Genomic DNA, 17840 nt, shown 5'->3' on the forward strand with positions numbered 1-17840 from the left:
AAAGGATCATATCAAGTCCTGCCTGACCATTTATCATTAAAAAACGGTTACACATAGAAATAAATAATAATTAAAGAATTAAAGAAATAAAATGGGTTGCAAATGCAAATTCATGTTGACTTAAATTACTTCTCTTTAATGATGCCACAAACACACACCCACATCTGACTGACAGACATTACTTACTGAACGACAAGCTGTTGGCTGACGGATCCCGTATCTGTGATCAACTCATTCAGCTTCATCTCTAAATGAACCTTCCCCTGTCAAAGAAAAGACAACAGATCCCATTGCAGTTCATTCAGTGCAGTTATCTACTGGATAACACAAGCAAACAATCATCTGAACTCAGAGCGGTTCATTTAGTCCTCTCTTTGGATGAGACACTGCTACTTTGTCTATGTGCACTGAACCTTTCATTAGCATCCATTGCAAAAGATCATAAAAATTTATAAAAAAGATATTTGTTCAACATGCATTATAATCCTTTATAATAATTAGATACATTTTTAGTAGGTGCATGAAGTCAATCCCCATGAAGTTCACACAGGTGCCCTAGCACAGTAACTACAAATGTTGAGTTCATCACATTAACTGTGGACATGTACCATTAACACTTGACAACCAGAAAGAGTCCAAATACCTTTTGTCTTCATTTTGAACAGACCAATCAATCAATCAATCAATCAATCTTTATTTAAAAAGCACATTTAAAAATAACCATGGTTGACCAAAGTGCTGTACAAGGTAAAATGTAATGTAAAATGGACTGGAGCAGTGCACAGTAGGGCTGAACTGGTAGCATAACGGACATATTCATGATATAATAGGATATATGTTGAAATAGCCTATCAAGTTGGTCAAATTTGGTGAAGCTGATAATGTCGGAATGAGAGCAAGGGCAAACAAAGTAGAGGCGATGAGGAGAAGATACACCCACGTACTCCTATGCAATATTTTGTGCAAGTTCCTTTGAGAAATGACACTGAGAGCACACAAATAATTAAATGTGAACACAGAAGTCCAGAGCAGTTCTAAAATATACACCAGCAGTCAAAATTTGGACACACTTGACTGAATTTATACTTCTTCAAAATCTTCTGATCTAAAAGTTCATGTTTAAAAGCTTTAAATTAGTTTTATAGGCCAATATAAATTAGAATATATTATTGAAATACTAAACCAAAATATGAATCTTTATTATTTACTTCTATAAAAGAGATGAGTTGGACTGGATACTGTACTATCATTCTAAAATATGGAAAATAGTCTTAATAAAGTATGTGTAGGTGTGTCCAAACTTTTGAATGATCTGGGCAGACACACAGTACATTCCTAAAACAATTTTAGTATTTTTAGTACAATTTCTAGTACAAATGTAAACATCTACATTATTTTTCACTAAATAAAAACAAATTAATTATATTGATCACATTAATTTAAATGCATTAATATTACATAATAATAAAAATCAATATTAACCTAGATATATTTTTATAAAACATTTAAAAATATGCATTGCAGAGATTTTATGAACATTTTTAAGTGATGATGCAAACAAATCATTGAATCAGCGTTTAGAATTGATCAAATGAAACTCATCGTTTCAAAAGTATACCCATTCAATATTGTTTACATATTGTAAACAATATGCATGTGAACATGATATGTGTGATAAAATCACTTGTTAACCTTTTCTATGTGAAGTATAGGCAATTTTACAAATTTGTTGTCATGACAAAGTAAGGCTGGTAAATCCCTGATTTTATTATATTAAAAAATGTCAACATGTATATTGTTAACATCATATGGCTATACTTAATGCTTAACTAAACATTGAGCGTTTAGCGTTTACGGATTGGCCCCATTGACTTCCGCTGAATTTTGAGTGAATTTTGTGTGAAATAAGAATTAATTTAATTTTGTGAATAATTTACTATTATTAAAATAAAGACCTAAAAAGTTTTTGGAAACAATAATGTGGAAATCAGGATTTTTAGATGTTTTTAAAAGATGATTTTCCGAGCAAATTCTTCAACAAAAACACCCTTTTTGTTTCTGATTCAGTAAACCCACACCTTCCAACCCCCACTGTACCCGGTTCTGCTGAATACTGCATCATACTTGTGTACAAAACAGATCCTTGCACACACCATACACAAAAACAGGATGTGGACACAGGCTTGCATTTGCTTAAAGCCAATGGACAACATATGACAGCAGACTAATAATCCATTGATCTCATTGGGCATGGTGAAGCAATGAGTAATAACAAATTCATCCAATTGGCTCAAACTACAGATGGAGACTAACCACTCAAGGGAAGTATGGCGGTGTATTTATACATTTCTCTGCTGGGTGCATGTTTGTGTGTTCAATCATAACTCGCATCCAATCTCACAATTAGATATATAAGATCAGGGCTCCTAAACTGCTGGGTGAAGGGTCAGTGTTGATTCTGTATTGGGTTGACACTAAAATCTGGATCCAAAAGCCATCTGTCAACCAGTAAGTTCGATTACTCACCTGAACTTCTGAGTGTGGGTCCACAGGCTGCAAGAGAAACCAGTTCTCTTTCCCACTGTACTTATATAGATCTTCTTTCCTGATAGCTACTTTCCCTGCCAACACACACACACACACCGTAATTTAGTTGACATGTTCACCATGCATTAGTCTCAATGCATATGTAAATGACTGAAAACAAGGGAAGAGATACTGACCTACAGGTAAATCCCTTAGAAAAATGCCCTTGGCATACACATAAAAGGACAGGCATTGGAACGGGCGGGGAATCTCGAAGTAGAAGTCCTCTCCAAAGAATGGACTGAAGAAGAAGGAAAAAAAAAGATGTTAATTACAAGCACAGAGACTCCCAAGCACAACATCAAACTGCTTTTAAAGTATTGCTTATGTTTGAGGGATCCAACCAAAATGTTTGCTATGCAAAAGAGGGATTTCATATGAGCCTGGCAATTGGCTGGCAGTGGGCAACAGATGTGCTGGGAGAATTCGCCAGCTGCATTCCTAGGGGCCTCCTGTGCAGGTGGCATTTGGTAAAAGCATTTCAGAAGAAGGGCTAAATTACAGTGGCCCCTAAAAGTATGTGGACACTTCAGCCACACTTAAAAATGCATGATTTCATTGCATTAGAGAAGAAAATATCAAACCAAGCGGCATTTAAAGCACACATTTCACTAAAAGACGTTTGTTTGGTCTTAAACGATACAGTAGATAAACTGTTCCAAAAACTATGGCACATGGCAATAGTTAATGTGATGAACTCTACCTGTGGTTACTCTTTTAGGAGAACTTGAGAGGAACTGAATTCATACTTCCACTAAAAATCACCTTAACACCAGCTGGTTAGAAATAATTGAAAAATGGTTTTGAAAAGTGAAGTTATTTCCAAGCTTAAAAGTTTCTGCTGATCAGTCAAGTTTATACTTGCCATGCCAAAAAAAGAAAAATACCCTTAAATTACTCTCACAATTTCCTTTCAATTACCTGGTGATTTTTCACCAGTAATCCCACTAATTAGCACAGTAAAAAAATGAAGATTGATGGCTTCAACAGAAGCATATACTATCAATTAACAACTCACGATAGGTCTGTCTTTAAAGGTTTAGAAGTTATTGCTAAAAATCAATTCACCAAAGGAGAAAACAGCTGGGATTTTTCACTTGTACAAAATGTATAAGAATGTAAAAATGATATGAGAATGAGCTGGATAATGACCCGTCAGACGGTTATTAATTACCAAATAAACACCAAAAAACTCGGAGACCAGAGGTGGATTTCAGCTGTTCAATGATTTAATTATTTTTACACAAATCAATGTTTAATGTCCATTTATTTGTTTATTTGGTAAGTAGTCTTGTAATAGGCTGGATAATGAGGAGTCAGGTGGTCATTTTTACAAAGTAAACACCAGCAGAACTCAAACTGGAGATTGATTCCAGCAGTTCAGCGATTTCTTTCTTTAAACATAACATCATTTCAATGCAAATCAATATTTTATGTCCACAAATTGAAATATTTGGTGAGTAGCAGTATAATAAGCGGGACAATGAACAGTCAGCCAGTTGTTTTTGCTAAATAAACCCCTTCAGGATGATACAAGGCCGCTCTGTTTTGTGTCGGGTTCCTGATCATCCTGTCGGAGATCATCCGGCTGACTGTAAATTATCTCTTACATATATGATAAAAGATTATATTATATTTTTCAAGACAATAGGCTACATGTCCTTTTATTCTTCTGTTTTTTAGATATGTATGATTTTTTCATATAATAGCTAACAGTTAAAATGTATATTGTTTACCAAGACAATACATGTAAAATAATAATAATAATAATTATTATAATATTATTCAGCCATTCCTAGACCTCTCTGGCAACTATCATTTCTGGCAACCACAGCTGCTGGGACTTTACCATAATTATTTTTTCTTTTTTTACAGTGTACTTTTGGCAGCCTGAACTCACAGTGAAATCAGAAATAGTAGACAGACTTTTCTTTCGTCAAAATCGGCATAGATTGACCGAAATTTTGAAACACTGCCCCCAGTGGCCAAAGTGCTAAGTTTTGTAGGGCATATGGGCACGTGTGAGTGCCATTCATGTCCAAGAGAGGAAACCAAAAGCTAGTAGTGAAGCAATTTGTTTTCAGTTTTACAGGACGTTATACGTTTTTACAATGAAGAGAAAAGCATATATTTATAGATTCTATTCCTCGACCAAACACAAACCTTACCTTAACTATTAGTGGAGTAAAAAAGTAATGTTAGAGGGAAGAGTGAAATCTCCAAATCATGCTCGTCATTAATTATTCAAACGTGGTTACTGTCTGACTTTGAACTCCAGTCTCTCACGCTGCTGATGCAATGCACTGCCCAGGTAAATACATTGAAACCACGTCTGATAAGAATGCTGCCTGTCGCCACGTCGTCATACAGTCACCGATCCTAGGCTACCGAAACTATCGGAAACATCATGCCGACTTCACGTGTGATCATGTTGACTTTTGGAACCCGACTGTTGCAAGTAGCAAATAATGTTACATGGCTGTGATGTAAACTAAACCCTATTGGCTAATATGGACGAGCATTTCAATATATCTCACCACAACTTACTGTTTCAACAGGTACATCAACACAAGAAAAAAACTGAACTCATCAAAGCAACTTCATGGGGGTCTTTAAATGTCCAAATACATCTTCGGGTCACTGTTTATGTGGAAGTCAGAGGTTAAAACCTTTTTATTCCTAAATTAAAATGTATATCATATTAATAACGAGTAATAGCAGTGTAAAAAAACAAAAAACAAAACAAAAGACGCTTTAAAAGCATAAAGATTTAACATGTGACGGAAGGACGTCTAGCTGTAACTGCAACAGTCAAATATCTCAGCTGACACTTGAGAGGAGAATGCTCATCCACCCACACACACTCCAGCTCACACACACAAATTCCACACTTAAAGCCCCCACATGCTACTGCATTAATTTACACACAAACACAGATTCTGAACTCCCAACGCAGCTACAGGTACATTCACTCAATTCCAAATACTCAAAACAGAGCGATACCACACATAAATGGCCTCCGTTTACTAAAGGCCAAAAAAATGCTTTATAATAAGCAAGATGGGAGAAAGAGATATTACAAAAGGGTTTAGAAAGACCTGGGGAGAACCTTCATGCTCTGAGAGAGGCTGGTTGCGAACGAGTGCGTGTATGAAAGAAAAGGAGAGATAGATAGCAAGTGTGAGAGAGAAAAGTTAAGGAACGCGTAGGTGGACATACTTCCTTAGACACAGCCAACAGCTCTTTGAACAGAGGGGGAAAAGAGTTGTGAAATGCCAAGAGAGGGAAAGCCTTCAGAAAGAGAGTGAGAGATAACAAAAATGTTGTTCTTTCCGTGACTAGACATTTTCTTGCAACCGAAAATGTACACAGTGTAGTTTCATCAAACACAATGCTAAACATCTGTATCAAGCTGAACTGTCATCAAGTCCAATCCGGTGTTCAGCGGAAGGAAGGCCTTGTTTGAGTATTACAAAATGTAAATGTTAATGAAACACATTATTTTTGTACATCAACTATTTCAATCGTGCAATTGTGGAGCAGGAAATGGGTGGAGTGGTCTTGCGGCGCAAATACTTTATTTTCTTCAGTGTCGTTTTTCAGTGTATGATATTGACCAATCGGATTGGTAGATGAAGCACAGGGGTCAGGAAACAGAGCCAGAGCCATCCTTTTTTTCTTTGTTTATATCATTTCGTTTAAGATGGTAAGTGCTGAACTCAATATTTTCCCACCTCAGTCCCACCAGGGCCATACCTGCCAAATTAGTGGTCACAAATATGGGTTTTTAAGTGGTTGATTCTTAAACTATTATCTCCAATCCTAAATATGTGTTTAAATCAGTGTCAGAAATGTAATTTACATTAAGGGGCATATCTGCCAACTGTATTTGATTATCAAGGCCATTTTTTATCTATATGAGGGCTTTTTTTTTTTCCTCAAACCATTACAAACAGTTGTCTCATCCGATTATGTCAAACACTTCAATTTAATAGATTCATTAATACAATTGCTCAAGAATGTTTACCTCTTACTGTAAAAACTAATGACTATAATAGAAAATTAAAAACTGTATCAGGTGTTACATTATGAGGGCATTATTTGCCCATACATTTTGGATTTCTTTGGTTTTTGCCCTTAGCCCCGCTTTATTTGTAACACTTTCTATGAAAATGTTGGACCTCGTGTATTCAGATACAAGACAAAAGCAGGCCTAACACAGTCGTAAAGCCTGACTGAGGTTCACAAAAACAAAGTCATAAATCTTGCTGATAAAAACCGTGCCAAAATCAAACAAAGGTAGTACAAAACTGACTACAAATCCCAAGAAGCCTTGCTCACTTTACAACTGTGTGAAATTCCAAAGGATCGAACTATCTACTCCTATTGGATGAGGCACTCAACAGAACGCACCTCAACTATGATGTCATCAGGAGTAGAAATACCTTGAAAATCGTTCTATACCTTGCTTCCAGTGACTTTGCTCGCCGTGCGTAGATGCAGTTCATCGCTGCTCTCAGGTGTTGCCTCGTTGCACAAGGAAGTAACGTACAACTTGAAACTGCGGCCATACAATCTCTATCTCGCTGGACGAGTTGAGATTACTCTGTGTTCCACCGAACACTGTAACGGATCCGAAGGCGATCGCTGAGAAATCCGCCGAGCAATCTTCATCCGTTTGCCTGCAGAAGTGAAGAAAGAAGAATCCCCTTCCCTCTTCAATCAAAGTGACGTCGCTGATTTCTCCGCCAGCCCGCTGAGAATCAGCAACGTACCGCCCTCGACAGAGCGAGGAAACGGCCTCCCGTCATCACCCGAGCCTCGAAGAACCGAGTCGGAGTCAATTAGTTACTAATAATACTCAAGCTATTGATGTAACAAACTGTTATCACAAAAGAGAGTTTGCTGTGTTGTAATCCAATCATGTTGGTCTGTTGTGTATTTACGCCATCGCGGATGAGACCGGTACACTGTGTTTATCCATTAAAGGACCAAAGGCCACGGGACGGTTTACGCGTTAACCGCGTCTCTGAGTGATAAACTAACAGTTGCCTTCTCTCCCACGATCGCGATACCGGCTTCGGCACCGCCACTTTCTCTCTCTCTCTCTGTCATACTAACCACACACCCGCGCACGCGACCCCTCACAAACATTTGGCAAGTAGATAACTTTGTGATAAAGCTCAGCTTTGTCCAAGTTATCGTACAAGTGGAGACACACTGTACACGGGCAGACGCCATTAACTGGCTTCTCTCCGCCAACATTCGCGGCCATACTCTGGCCGGAAATCTCGTATGACGTACTCTCCACATGAGTCAAGTCCGCCATCCTTACACACACACACACACACACCCAACCCCTCTCTCTCTCTCTCACACACACACACACACACACACACACACATACACACACACACACATACCGTCCTCTCATGTGTTATAGGCTTATTTAGGTTACCATATCTAATCACGTGACTGTTTAGTTTGTAGTTGAAAGTCAGAAGTTTATTGACTGCACTGTATTGATTATTAATTTATATTATATTATCAATAAACTTTGCTATATTTCAAAGAGAAGTGTTTTGGTTTGTTTTGCATACACATGTGTCAAAGGCTGGCAGGGGATGCCAGTGCTCAAATTCAAGCCTTCGTTGTTTCATTTTGAATAATGCTACTCTACGGAGATCAATGTTCTTAAGAGACCAACTTAATATTGACTGTTATACTGTCTGGTTATTAGTCCGATTCCAGGGTGGTGCCCCGTCGACATTAATCCTTATTAATATTCTATTGATTTTGATATTTGACAATTATCTTTGATGATTGTTGAATTTAAAGGATCAATAAGCTAGTTTTAAGTGAAATCAATGTTCCATTATTTTTAATAATTAATGATTATCTTTGATCATAATGAATATTCTATTAAACTTGATAATTTTTTATTTAAAGGATTAAAAGTTAACATTGATTCTAATCAATATTCTATTGATTTTAATAATTTATAATTATCTATGATAATTATTAATTATTGCTAATAACCAAACCCGCTCCTAAACTGTGTCCTAAACATAGTCCATATTAATAATGCATTGCAAAGGCATTTTACAAATATTATACTGCAATCATAATGTCTCATAATCTTTATAATAAGTTATAACTTCTAATAAATAATTATAACTAGTTATAATACATTATAAGACTTCCCCTACTCATAGCTATACTTAAGATTATAACACAAGCAACATCCAATGTTAAACAGCAGAAGCTAATAAACGTATAAGTGCTGTATTGTGTAAACAGTCAAAAGACTTTATGACACGATCATATTATAAGTGATCTTTGCCTGCTTTAAGTTACAATATCAATATCTTATTATAAACAGTCATGAACTTGTAACATACAATATATTACATGTAAAACTTATACAAAGGAAGATATTTATAAAATAATTCTCCATATAAGATTTTTATAGAATAGAGTCCGTATAGAATCAGTGTTTTTTCTGTGGGTGTGTTTACACGCAAGAAGATTAGCTGCATGTGTGATGAACATAATTATATTTTTTTTTCCGAGAGAGAGTTTCTGATATATTTTAACCTTGTAGCTTTACAAGTGTTTTTCATAATATCTCAATTTATATTGAATTGGTGTTATTTTCTATTTTGTGCATGTGCAATATTCAGAATATTATTTCCAGCATGAGTAATGTCTTATAAATACTTAAACAAATCTTAGGGATGTTTATAAGACATTGATTTTGTCACTTTACTTAAATTACAAATACATATAATATATTGTAACTAAAGATAAAATTGGATGTTGCTTGTGTTATAACTAATGTATAACTATGAATATGTAAGTATTTTAATTTAATATAATTGTGGTTACAATTACTTATGAGAAGTGATAACATATTATAATGTGTATTATGAGACATTACTAATGCATTATAGTGACTTCATAGAAAGTGTTGCCCATTATTTTTTTGATGCAACAAACTCAGAAAAACAAAAACAAAATAATCAGTGAGAACATGACAATTTAATTTAAATAAAAAGCTAAATGTAGTTTGATAATAGGGATATGCAAATTGATTGATATTCTGATTAAAAAACAAGTTCAATTTGCTCTGTTTTTTCTTTGTTTGTTTTTGGGAAAACCATAAAATGTCCTGACAGATATAACCACTGAAATTTCACACCTGTCTAGATAACAAGTAACAAAAATAACAAGTTTGATGTCATTTTGAGCAAAAAGGAGGTGTTTTTGAGTTTGTTACAGTGTTTTTTGAGAGTGATCTAGAATGAGCCAGTCGTCGAGGTTGTTGAGTATGCGGATACCCACTTCCCGTAGCGGGGCAAGGGCTGCCTCGGCGACTTTTGTGAAGATGCGAGGGGATAGGGACAGGCCGAAGGGGAGGACCTTGCACTGATACACCTTACCGTCGAACGCAAACCGTAGGAAGGGTCGTGTCGAGGCAAAATGGAGACGTGGATGTACGTGTCCTTCAGGTCTACTGCCGCGAACCAATCTTGATGCCGAACGCAGGTTAGAATCTGTGATGGAGGCGATTTGGGGATGGCAGCTCCACGCCATCGGTGGGTGTGACCCGGTAAACATTAACATACTGGAGTGCAGAGTTGATGCAAACTTAATCAACTTTTACGCAGAGACATTTTCCAAGACTGTGTCATGTGATTTACGCAAAGACATTTTCCAAGACTGTGTCATGTGATTTACGCAAAGACATTTTCCAAGACTGTGTCATGTGATTTACGCAAAGACATTTTTCAAGACTGTGTCATGTGATTTAAAAAACACAATAACAGATAGTAATTGGTGCATATTATGGCCACTTGTAGCGTGTTAGCTTTAGCACCATGAATGCAGAATGTAAACATGACAAATTACACATTATCTACGGCATATAAGTCACTTTTAATAATCACTATGTGGTTAAAACAGCTTTTTTACTAATCTTGTGTGAATTCTACTCACAGAATGAGGCATGAAGTCAATAATAACACATTTTGATGTCACATTGGTTAACCTTTTACATGTAGGACAGCGTGCATCTCGTACTTAAACGCTGCTCTTAACGCCTCCCCCAGCGGCGTGGCTAGTGTTCGATTGTTCCCAAGCAGTAGCCTATACCGTTGCTCAGCTGTTTTAACCTTCTTCCTAGCTCTGAGCAAAGAACGAAGAAGAACTTCGCCATGAGTGTATCTGAGCTACATATCGTCCAAGTGAGCAAAGCTGTTGGCTGATGCCGATAATCTCAAAATGACCAAATATCAGCCTGGTTGATATTTCGGTTCATCATGGCGATAGCTGTGACTTTGCACACATTACACACTTCACATTTTTATTTTAAAAGTTATTTTGCATTACACACTTCAAATCTGTTATAAAACAATATCCTGTTAACTACAGTATGCGAGTAGTGAGTCATGGGGACACACATACTGTAGCACACATATGGCACCATTTCCTGAGAATGACCCAAAAAGTGCTGATTTTCTTGTTAGAATGTATTACTCGTACATGTTTTCCCGTCTCTCATTTGTATGGCTTTTGTAAAGCAGCATCAAAACCACATATATGAGAAGTGCTGTCCTTGTAAGATAAATATCATCATAATCAGCACATGGTTTTGCATGTCACCGGTGATGTTTTTGTGCTTGTGTGTATTTACAGTCTCACCTGACACTCTTTTCAAAGACTTTTGTGCGGTATACTTCTTCCTGGTCCAGACTGATGGTACAGAAGGTGCAGAGGTCACGGAGGCGGTTGGGCCCTGAGCACGGACCAAGATTCTTTGCTTCGCCTGTGGAGAAATGACAACAACTTTTCGTTTACTTCTTTTGCTTTTATACCGATATTTTTACATCTTCAGTAAAGGAATATTCAGGATTCAATACAAGTTAAGCTCTATCGACAGCATTTGTGATAAAAAATTGATTTGCAGAAATTTTATTTGGACTCTACCCTCCTTTTCTTTAAAAAAGCAAAAATGGAGGTTCCAGTGAGGCACTTACAATGGAAGTGAATGGGGCCAATATTTGGAGGGTTTAAAAAGCACTTACATTAACTGTTCTGTTAAAGCTCATGTATTATTGTTACTGTCGATTAAGCTTAATTTGTATTGAACGTGGAATATTTTTGAAATATTTTGTATATGCTTTATTAAGGCATATTCCTTGAGGGGATCCTTAGCATTTAAGCAAACCCACCCAAGCACACACCTCTCGGCTCATACTCCATCATTCACTTACTGAGGATATTAATAATCTGAACATTACATGCAATTGGATTAGAGGTTCGTCAGCTGTGGGGTCGGCAGTGCACACTAACTAACACACACTCGTTCTGACACACAGGCTTGCAGGAGCACTGTGGTGGTGCATGGGCTTGAGGCGGATGTGGCTGACATACGTGGAGCTCATCTAAGATGTGGTTACAGATGAGAAGCGTTCACTTCCTCCCAGCATGCACTTGGGCTACCATGAGAGCGCTGATTCAAAAGATCAAATTCAAACACATATACACAACCGCACAAATTATTGTGTCAGTGGGCAGATGTATGCATGGCTGATTTTGACCACATCAAACTACTCAGAATGACACAGCTAGATATATTTCCTCAACTAGAGAATAATAATCAAACAAGAACAAGCACCTTTTCAAGTTACAGATTACATGAACGGATCATAGTTATTCCTTATTCTGGTTCAGGCCCTTTAGCCCACTCTCTGGAATATTTGCTTCTGAATGGTCAGTCTTGGCATTCTGAGGTCAAATATGTTTGTGACTACTAAACTACATAGCTGTGCAAGTTTCATGTTTCTCGAATCACTCTACTGTCTCTTTCTTCTCACATAATTACATCATTTGTGTCCATTTAATTATTTTGTGTGTCCATTTATTTATTTGTTAAGTAGCGGTATAACAAGTTTTATATGAATGTATACAGTATATAATATTCTTACAATGATGCACCAACTGTTATTCCTTTTTTGATCAACAGTTGAACACAGACCTAGCCATGATTGTTTCTGTGGCCAAATATCCCAAAAATTCATCCTACAAGCAGATCCATCCATTGCAGTTATTCCTGACTCTGCTTGCTGAATGAACAAGAAATCTGCAACACACACACCTTTAGCACTTATACATTCTCCCTCTGTTTCCGGCACACGTGCACACACACACACACACACACACACACACGCACATGCATGACTCTTCCCCTGCACCATTGAGAAAACAACAGTTAATGCAACGCTGAGCAGCTCATAATGATGCTTACAGTCGACACAGATAAAGACTCGGAGGAAACTAAACTCCCAACAGAACACTGCCACAGGGAGCTTGTGATAGCAGCCAATGCCCTACAGTTAACCCTCTCTGCACACACACACACACACACACACACACACACACACACACACACACACAGGTGTGATCAAGAGAGAAGCAAGTGTGTAGCACTGTATGCCTGGCAACGGAAGTTAACGCAAACCACAACCGTTAGACGTGAACAAACAAGCTACTGAAACGCTCACACATAGACACACGCACCAGTAACAAAAATATACTTTTCCATTAAGGAGCAATATTTGCCCTATGGAATTGATTTTTTTAGGGTCATTGTGGGGGCTTGCTTATTTCTAACCATATAACCATTTTTGTCAAATACTTTTAATCCATTCATTAAAATAAATCCTCTATCTCTGTTATTACATAGGCTGTAAGTGGCATATACATTTAAAATCAACATCAACACATATTTTGTGTAATACTACATCTAAACAGAACTAGAATAGAATATTAAGAAATGTAAACAAAAATAAATAAATAAATTAAAAAGGAAAGAGAAATTCATTACGAGGGCATTTCTTTGTCCATATTTTATATTTCAGGCGCATAACTTTAGAAACTTTGGAGTTCTCTGCAAATGAACATAAATGCTAACACTTAACCTAACATATATAGTCACATGCATTCAAAGACATAAACAACAAAAAAGGTGTAAAGAAATTAATAATTATGGTATGCATCCTTGTGGCAAAGCAAAATGTTACTCTGTAAATTATTTTTTACTCCAATGAGGTTACTTTTTTCAGGCCCGCAGAACTTCGCAGAAATCTGGGCAGATTTCCGAAGAATTAGAACATCGTAGTTCACAGTTTACACCTCTCATTAAAGTTTGAAACATCTCCCACCCCTTGCAAGTTTAAGAAATATTTTGGATCATTTCAATATACTTTTAGCTACCAATAAGTGTGTAGTGCTCCCAGCTCCATTGAACATATTTTAAAATATTTCACTACATTCCACAGAAGTGAAAGAAAGAAAGTCTGCAGATTCCATTTGGGCCTGCGCATGATCTACTGCAGAATTATCAATTTTAGCTATTGTGATGCTTGGAATTGAGCTTTAGTTTTTGAATAAAAAAAAATTCTAACAAAACACAAACAAGACACTGACATGACTTCTGGAAAGCTAAACCACAGATTTAACCAACAAAGAAAAAAATAATCAAATTGCAATTTGACGTAAAGCACAAATTCACATACTGAAATGCATTTTATGCAGAAATACTCTAATGGCCACTAAAAGTGACAATCAAGTGAGCAAGGACATTCCCTCATTTCCTAAGAGGATGGAGCTAGGACGCAAGTAAAGCAAGCAAGGAAAGGAAAAGACAATGTGCTTGTGTTGTCATGATACCTAAATTTCAGTAGTTAGTACCGATAGCAGTGAAATTTCACTGTCCTCGATACCACAGCAAAAATATGTAAATATTATAATGTGCTATTGAACACACCAGTTTAGTTATTTTTAATAATTATTTTATTAATTTTTTAAAGTTTCATTTAATAATCAAAAGGGCATTGTTTTGCCAAACTTTTATTCAACAGCAGTCTTGCTTTTGATATTTTGATTAATTATAATTATCAGTACAGTGAATATTATTATATAATTTTACTATACAGTTTAAATATATTTTTATTCAATTTCAGGCAACTAGCTTTTATTTTGAATCATTTGTTTTTTGCCAAATGCTTCATTTTTCCATATAAAAAGTTCGCAACACAGTCCAGTGTGATCGTTGAAGACTTTTAATTCACATCTGTTTACACTGGACTTTGAGTCTGACAAATGAAATGTAGGACACAGTTTTGTGTTTGTATTTTGTGTTTTAGATTACTGGTGTTTGAGTATGTGGTAATTTTGAAATGTTATGTTTTAAATTGTATTACTGTGAAGCACTTTTGTGTACTCTGTTGTTTTAAATGCAATATAAATAAAGTTAAGTTGAAATTAAAGTGCAAATGCTGTGATTTTATAATATAACATGTAGTTTACATGTGCAGTGATCTTCACAGTGGATTAGTGCTCTGCTCTATCATCTCATACAAGGACAATGATTCAGTGTCTGTGGAGTTTCTATTGGATGAGCGGTCGAATTTATTTCAAGTACACAGCTCGTCCACAGCAAGAATGCAACCATTAGTGGTTTAATAAATCACACTAGGATATGTCAAGATTTTAATTTCATTAATTGTCCATTTGAGTGTACAAGGAGTAAATGAGCATGTTCAAATTAAGCCTGTGAGCATTTTAAAACTTTCGTGTGTCAGTCATAAAGCACGCTGGTACCGAATAGAGTTGGTACCCATTACTAACGGTACTGCAGAAACACTGGTATCGTTACATCTTTTTTATTTTGGTAACGACTTAGTACCGAAGTACCGGTACTTTTGGCAACACTATGATGCGCAATTTAAGTAATGAGATACACCCAGTAATTCTGTTGAGTATCCCGACCAGCTTGACACAACAAAATTCGCTCAACTAATGCCGCAAGTCTGGGACGGGACTATCAGTTTGCTCGACCAATGGAAAACATCAAAACTTTATTGTCTATCCCATGGGGATATAACATTTTCTTTGACGAAAAGGCTCAGTAAAACAGTATACATTACATTAAAAACACATAAATTACATACACAAAAAAACAACAAAGGCCACAGTACAATATAAATAATAAAGAATGAGTAAAGTATGAGTATAAATGCACTGGGACTTAATCTCATTTTGGCTCCTTATTTGAAATACTAATAGCATTTGGGATAAAAGTTCTTTAAAGAAAGTTTGAAAACAGTCATTCATTTTGCAGTTACCGTTTAGTGACGGTAATGGCACAGAACTGACACACTTAACCTTTAATATCACATCACACTTGAAGAGTGCTGCATCACTCATTAGGCTGGGATTGTTGAAATGGTGAAGTAGTGGCAGTTGAACATAGCAGCAGGTTTAGTGTTGGCTGTGTAAGTACAGCATACTGTTAAGAGTGTGTGAGGTGACAGCTCCAATCTGCTTCAGCTCTTTAAAAAACTATTAATGTCTAATCCTATTGCACAGACTGTGAAAACTAAAGCGACTCTTGAGCTCTGAGCTAAGCCCTGCTGCCCTGAATTGCAGTACCAGCCCCAGAGATCGGCTACGACTCAATACATAACTGCTTTCAGAAGATTTTAGCACGGATCTACTGGCGAGACAAGAAGGAAAAGCAGTCCTAAATTATATTAGTTGTCTTCAACTGCTATACTTACATCACAAAATGTAGCATTTGATGCAACATACATATTATGTGCATGTGTTGTTCTTTGAAACTCGCAAAATTTGCATTTGCGTTTACAGAGGTTGGGTTATGGGTGGGATTAGTGGTAAGGTCAACAATGTTATTACAGATGTACAGGTACTTTACATATATGATATATTTAAATGTAACAACATATGTGAGTATCACACTTTTTTGGCACAACTTTAAAAATTCAATTAAAAAATATTATAAATTGCTCTCTGTAGATTGTCCATTAAAAGGGAAGAAAAATGTATATTAATCAGACAAACAGCAACATCAGTATTCTCAAATTAGTCAAACATCAGTCGGCCTAACCAGTATATCGGTCTATCACCACTGTGTACTACAAACAGAATAGGTAGTATGCTATTTAACAAATAGTTCTCTTCCTTAAAACTAAGTGACAGACCTGAAAGTATGTGAGACATGAGACACACATAAAGTAGAACTTCTGCTTTCCTGATATGCTTTTTGGATCATTTCATATTACTCAAAACTACTTGTAAACAATAAATCACTGTAAACGATGTATAAAGGGACAAGAGTAGTTTGAGCTGAGAGAGTGAATTAAATAAATGATGTCAAAAGCTCACGAGTCAAAGGGTGAGAATCACAAGTTTCTAACAACTGACTTCAGATTGCAAACTTAACCAGGAGTGTAGGGTAAGAGGGAAGGAATAAGACATACACACAACAGGAAAACAGAAAGTCGCATGATGGTTTAAATATAACAGACTACCGATCCGTTCACAGAGTATTGAAATATTCTAATAAGGGCATAGAAATTGGTTGACACAGGAAAAATGTGGCCAGTATTGAGTCGTAAGACTATGTTGTAAGACGGTCATCACTGAGCTAGCCTATCGGGTTCAGTTCCTCTTCACTGCCTGTTCTTGAATACTACTGAATGCTTCGCAGTTCTCAAACACATGACAACATCAAAACAGTTCCTTCTGCTTTTTGTGTATGTGCACACACACCCGCGAGTCGCCGGTGATGGTGACCGCATGTAAATGTGGCCGTTAAAAGATTAAATCAGACATAGTGAGCGAAGAACAAAGCCATTTAGTCCATGAGGGTACTGGTTGGGCCACTCTTTCCGGTGAAAAGGTACGTGGCTCAACATTGCAGGAAAAGCAGTTTTCGCAATGACCCGACAAAGAGCCAGGCACACTTTAAGGCAGTTGGATTGTTTAAACTTGTAAATAAAACAAGATTTCTCCCACACTGCTTGCCTTTGTAAAATTAGCCCCCATGATGTTAGTGCTGTGGGTGGCTGTAAGGGTTTTGCTATGCAGTTTCTAGGCATTTACTGGGTGGTTTCTTATTAGTCCAGGTAAAAAGAAAGAGAGTTTAAGGCCAGTTGACAGTATTGCCAGTTGCCTCATCGGGTCAATGCTGCACTTAAAGTCTAACGTTCATGTAAATGTGTTTTTATGCCTGGCAAACTTTTGAATTTGGATTTCTGTGATGCATTATTGAACATTGTTGTTGGGTATTCTGCTGATTTAGACTTATCACAAAAGTATCATTATCTTAGAAATACGTTTGTTTAAACAGTGAGAATGGCATCTGTAAGAATGAGTTTAATTGTAAA

The 17840-nt window shown here is 36.6% G+C and overlaps 1 protein-coding gene across 2 annotated transcripts in view; it reads right to left on the reverse strand.

The window, feature by feature from the left end:
* The window catches only part of LOC127622629 (ras GTPase-activating protein 2-like), a 69548-nt gene that overhangs the window by 46782 nt on the left and 4926 nt on the right, over positions 1-17840 (reverse strand). For both annotated transcript variants that reach the window (XM_052096639.1, XM_052096640.1), the window contains exons 2-5: positions 11290-11413; positions 2724-2827; positions 2527-2621; positions 187-263 (exon numbers count right to left, since the gene is read on the reverse strand). In XM_052096639.1, the coding sequence (XP_051952599.1) occupies positions 187-263; positions 2527-2621; positions 2724-2827; positions 11290-11413 (400 nt within the window). The remainder of the gene's footprint in view (positions 1-186; positions 264-2526; positions 2622-2723; positions 2828-11289; positions 11414-17840) is intronic.

This window comes from Xyrauchen texanus, chromosome 29 (genome assembly GCF_025860055.1).
Source record: "Xyrauchen texanus isolate HMW12.3.18 chromosome 29, RBS_HiC_50CHRs, whole genome shotgun sequence".
Taxonomy (NCBI): domain Eukaryota; kingdom Metazoa; phylum Chordata; class Actinopteri; order Cypriniformes; family Catostomidae; genus Xyrauchen; species Xyrauchen texanus.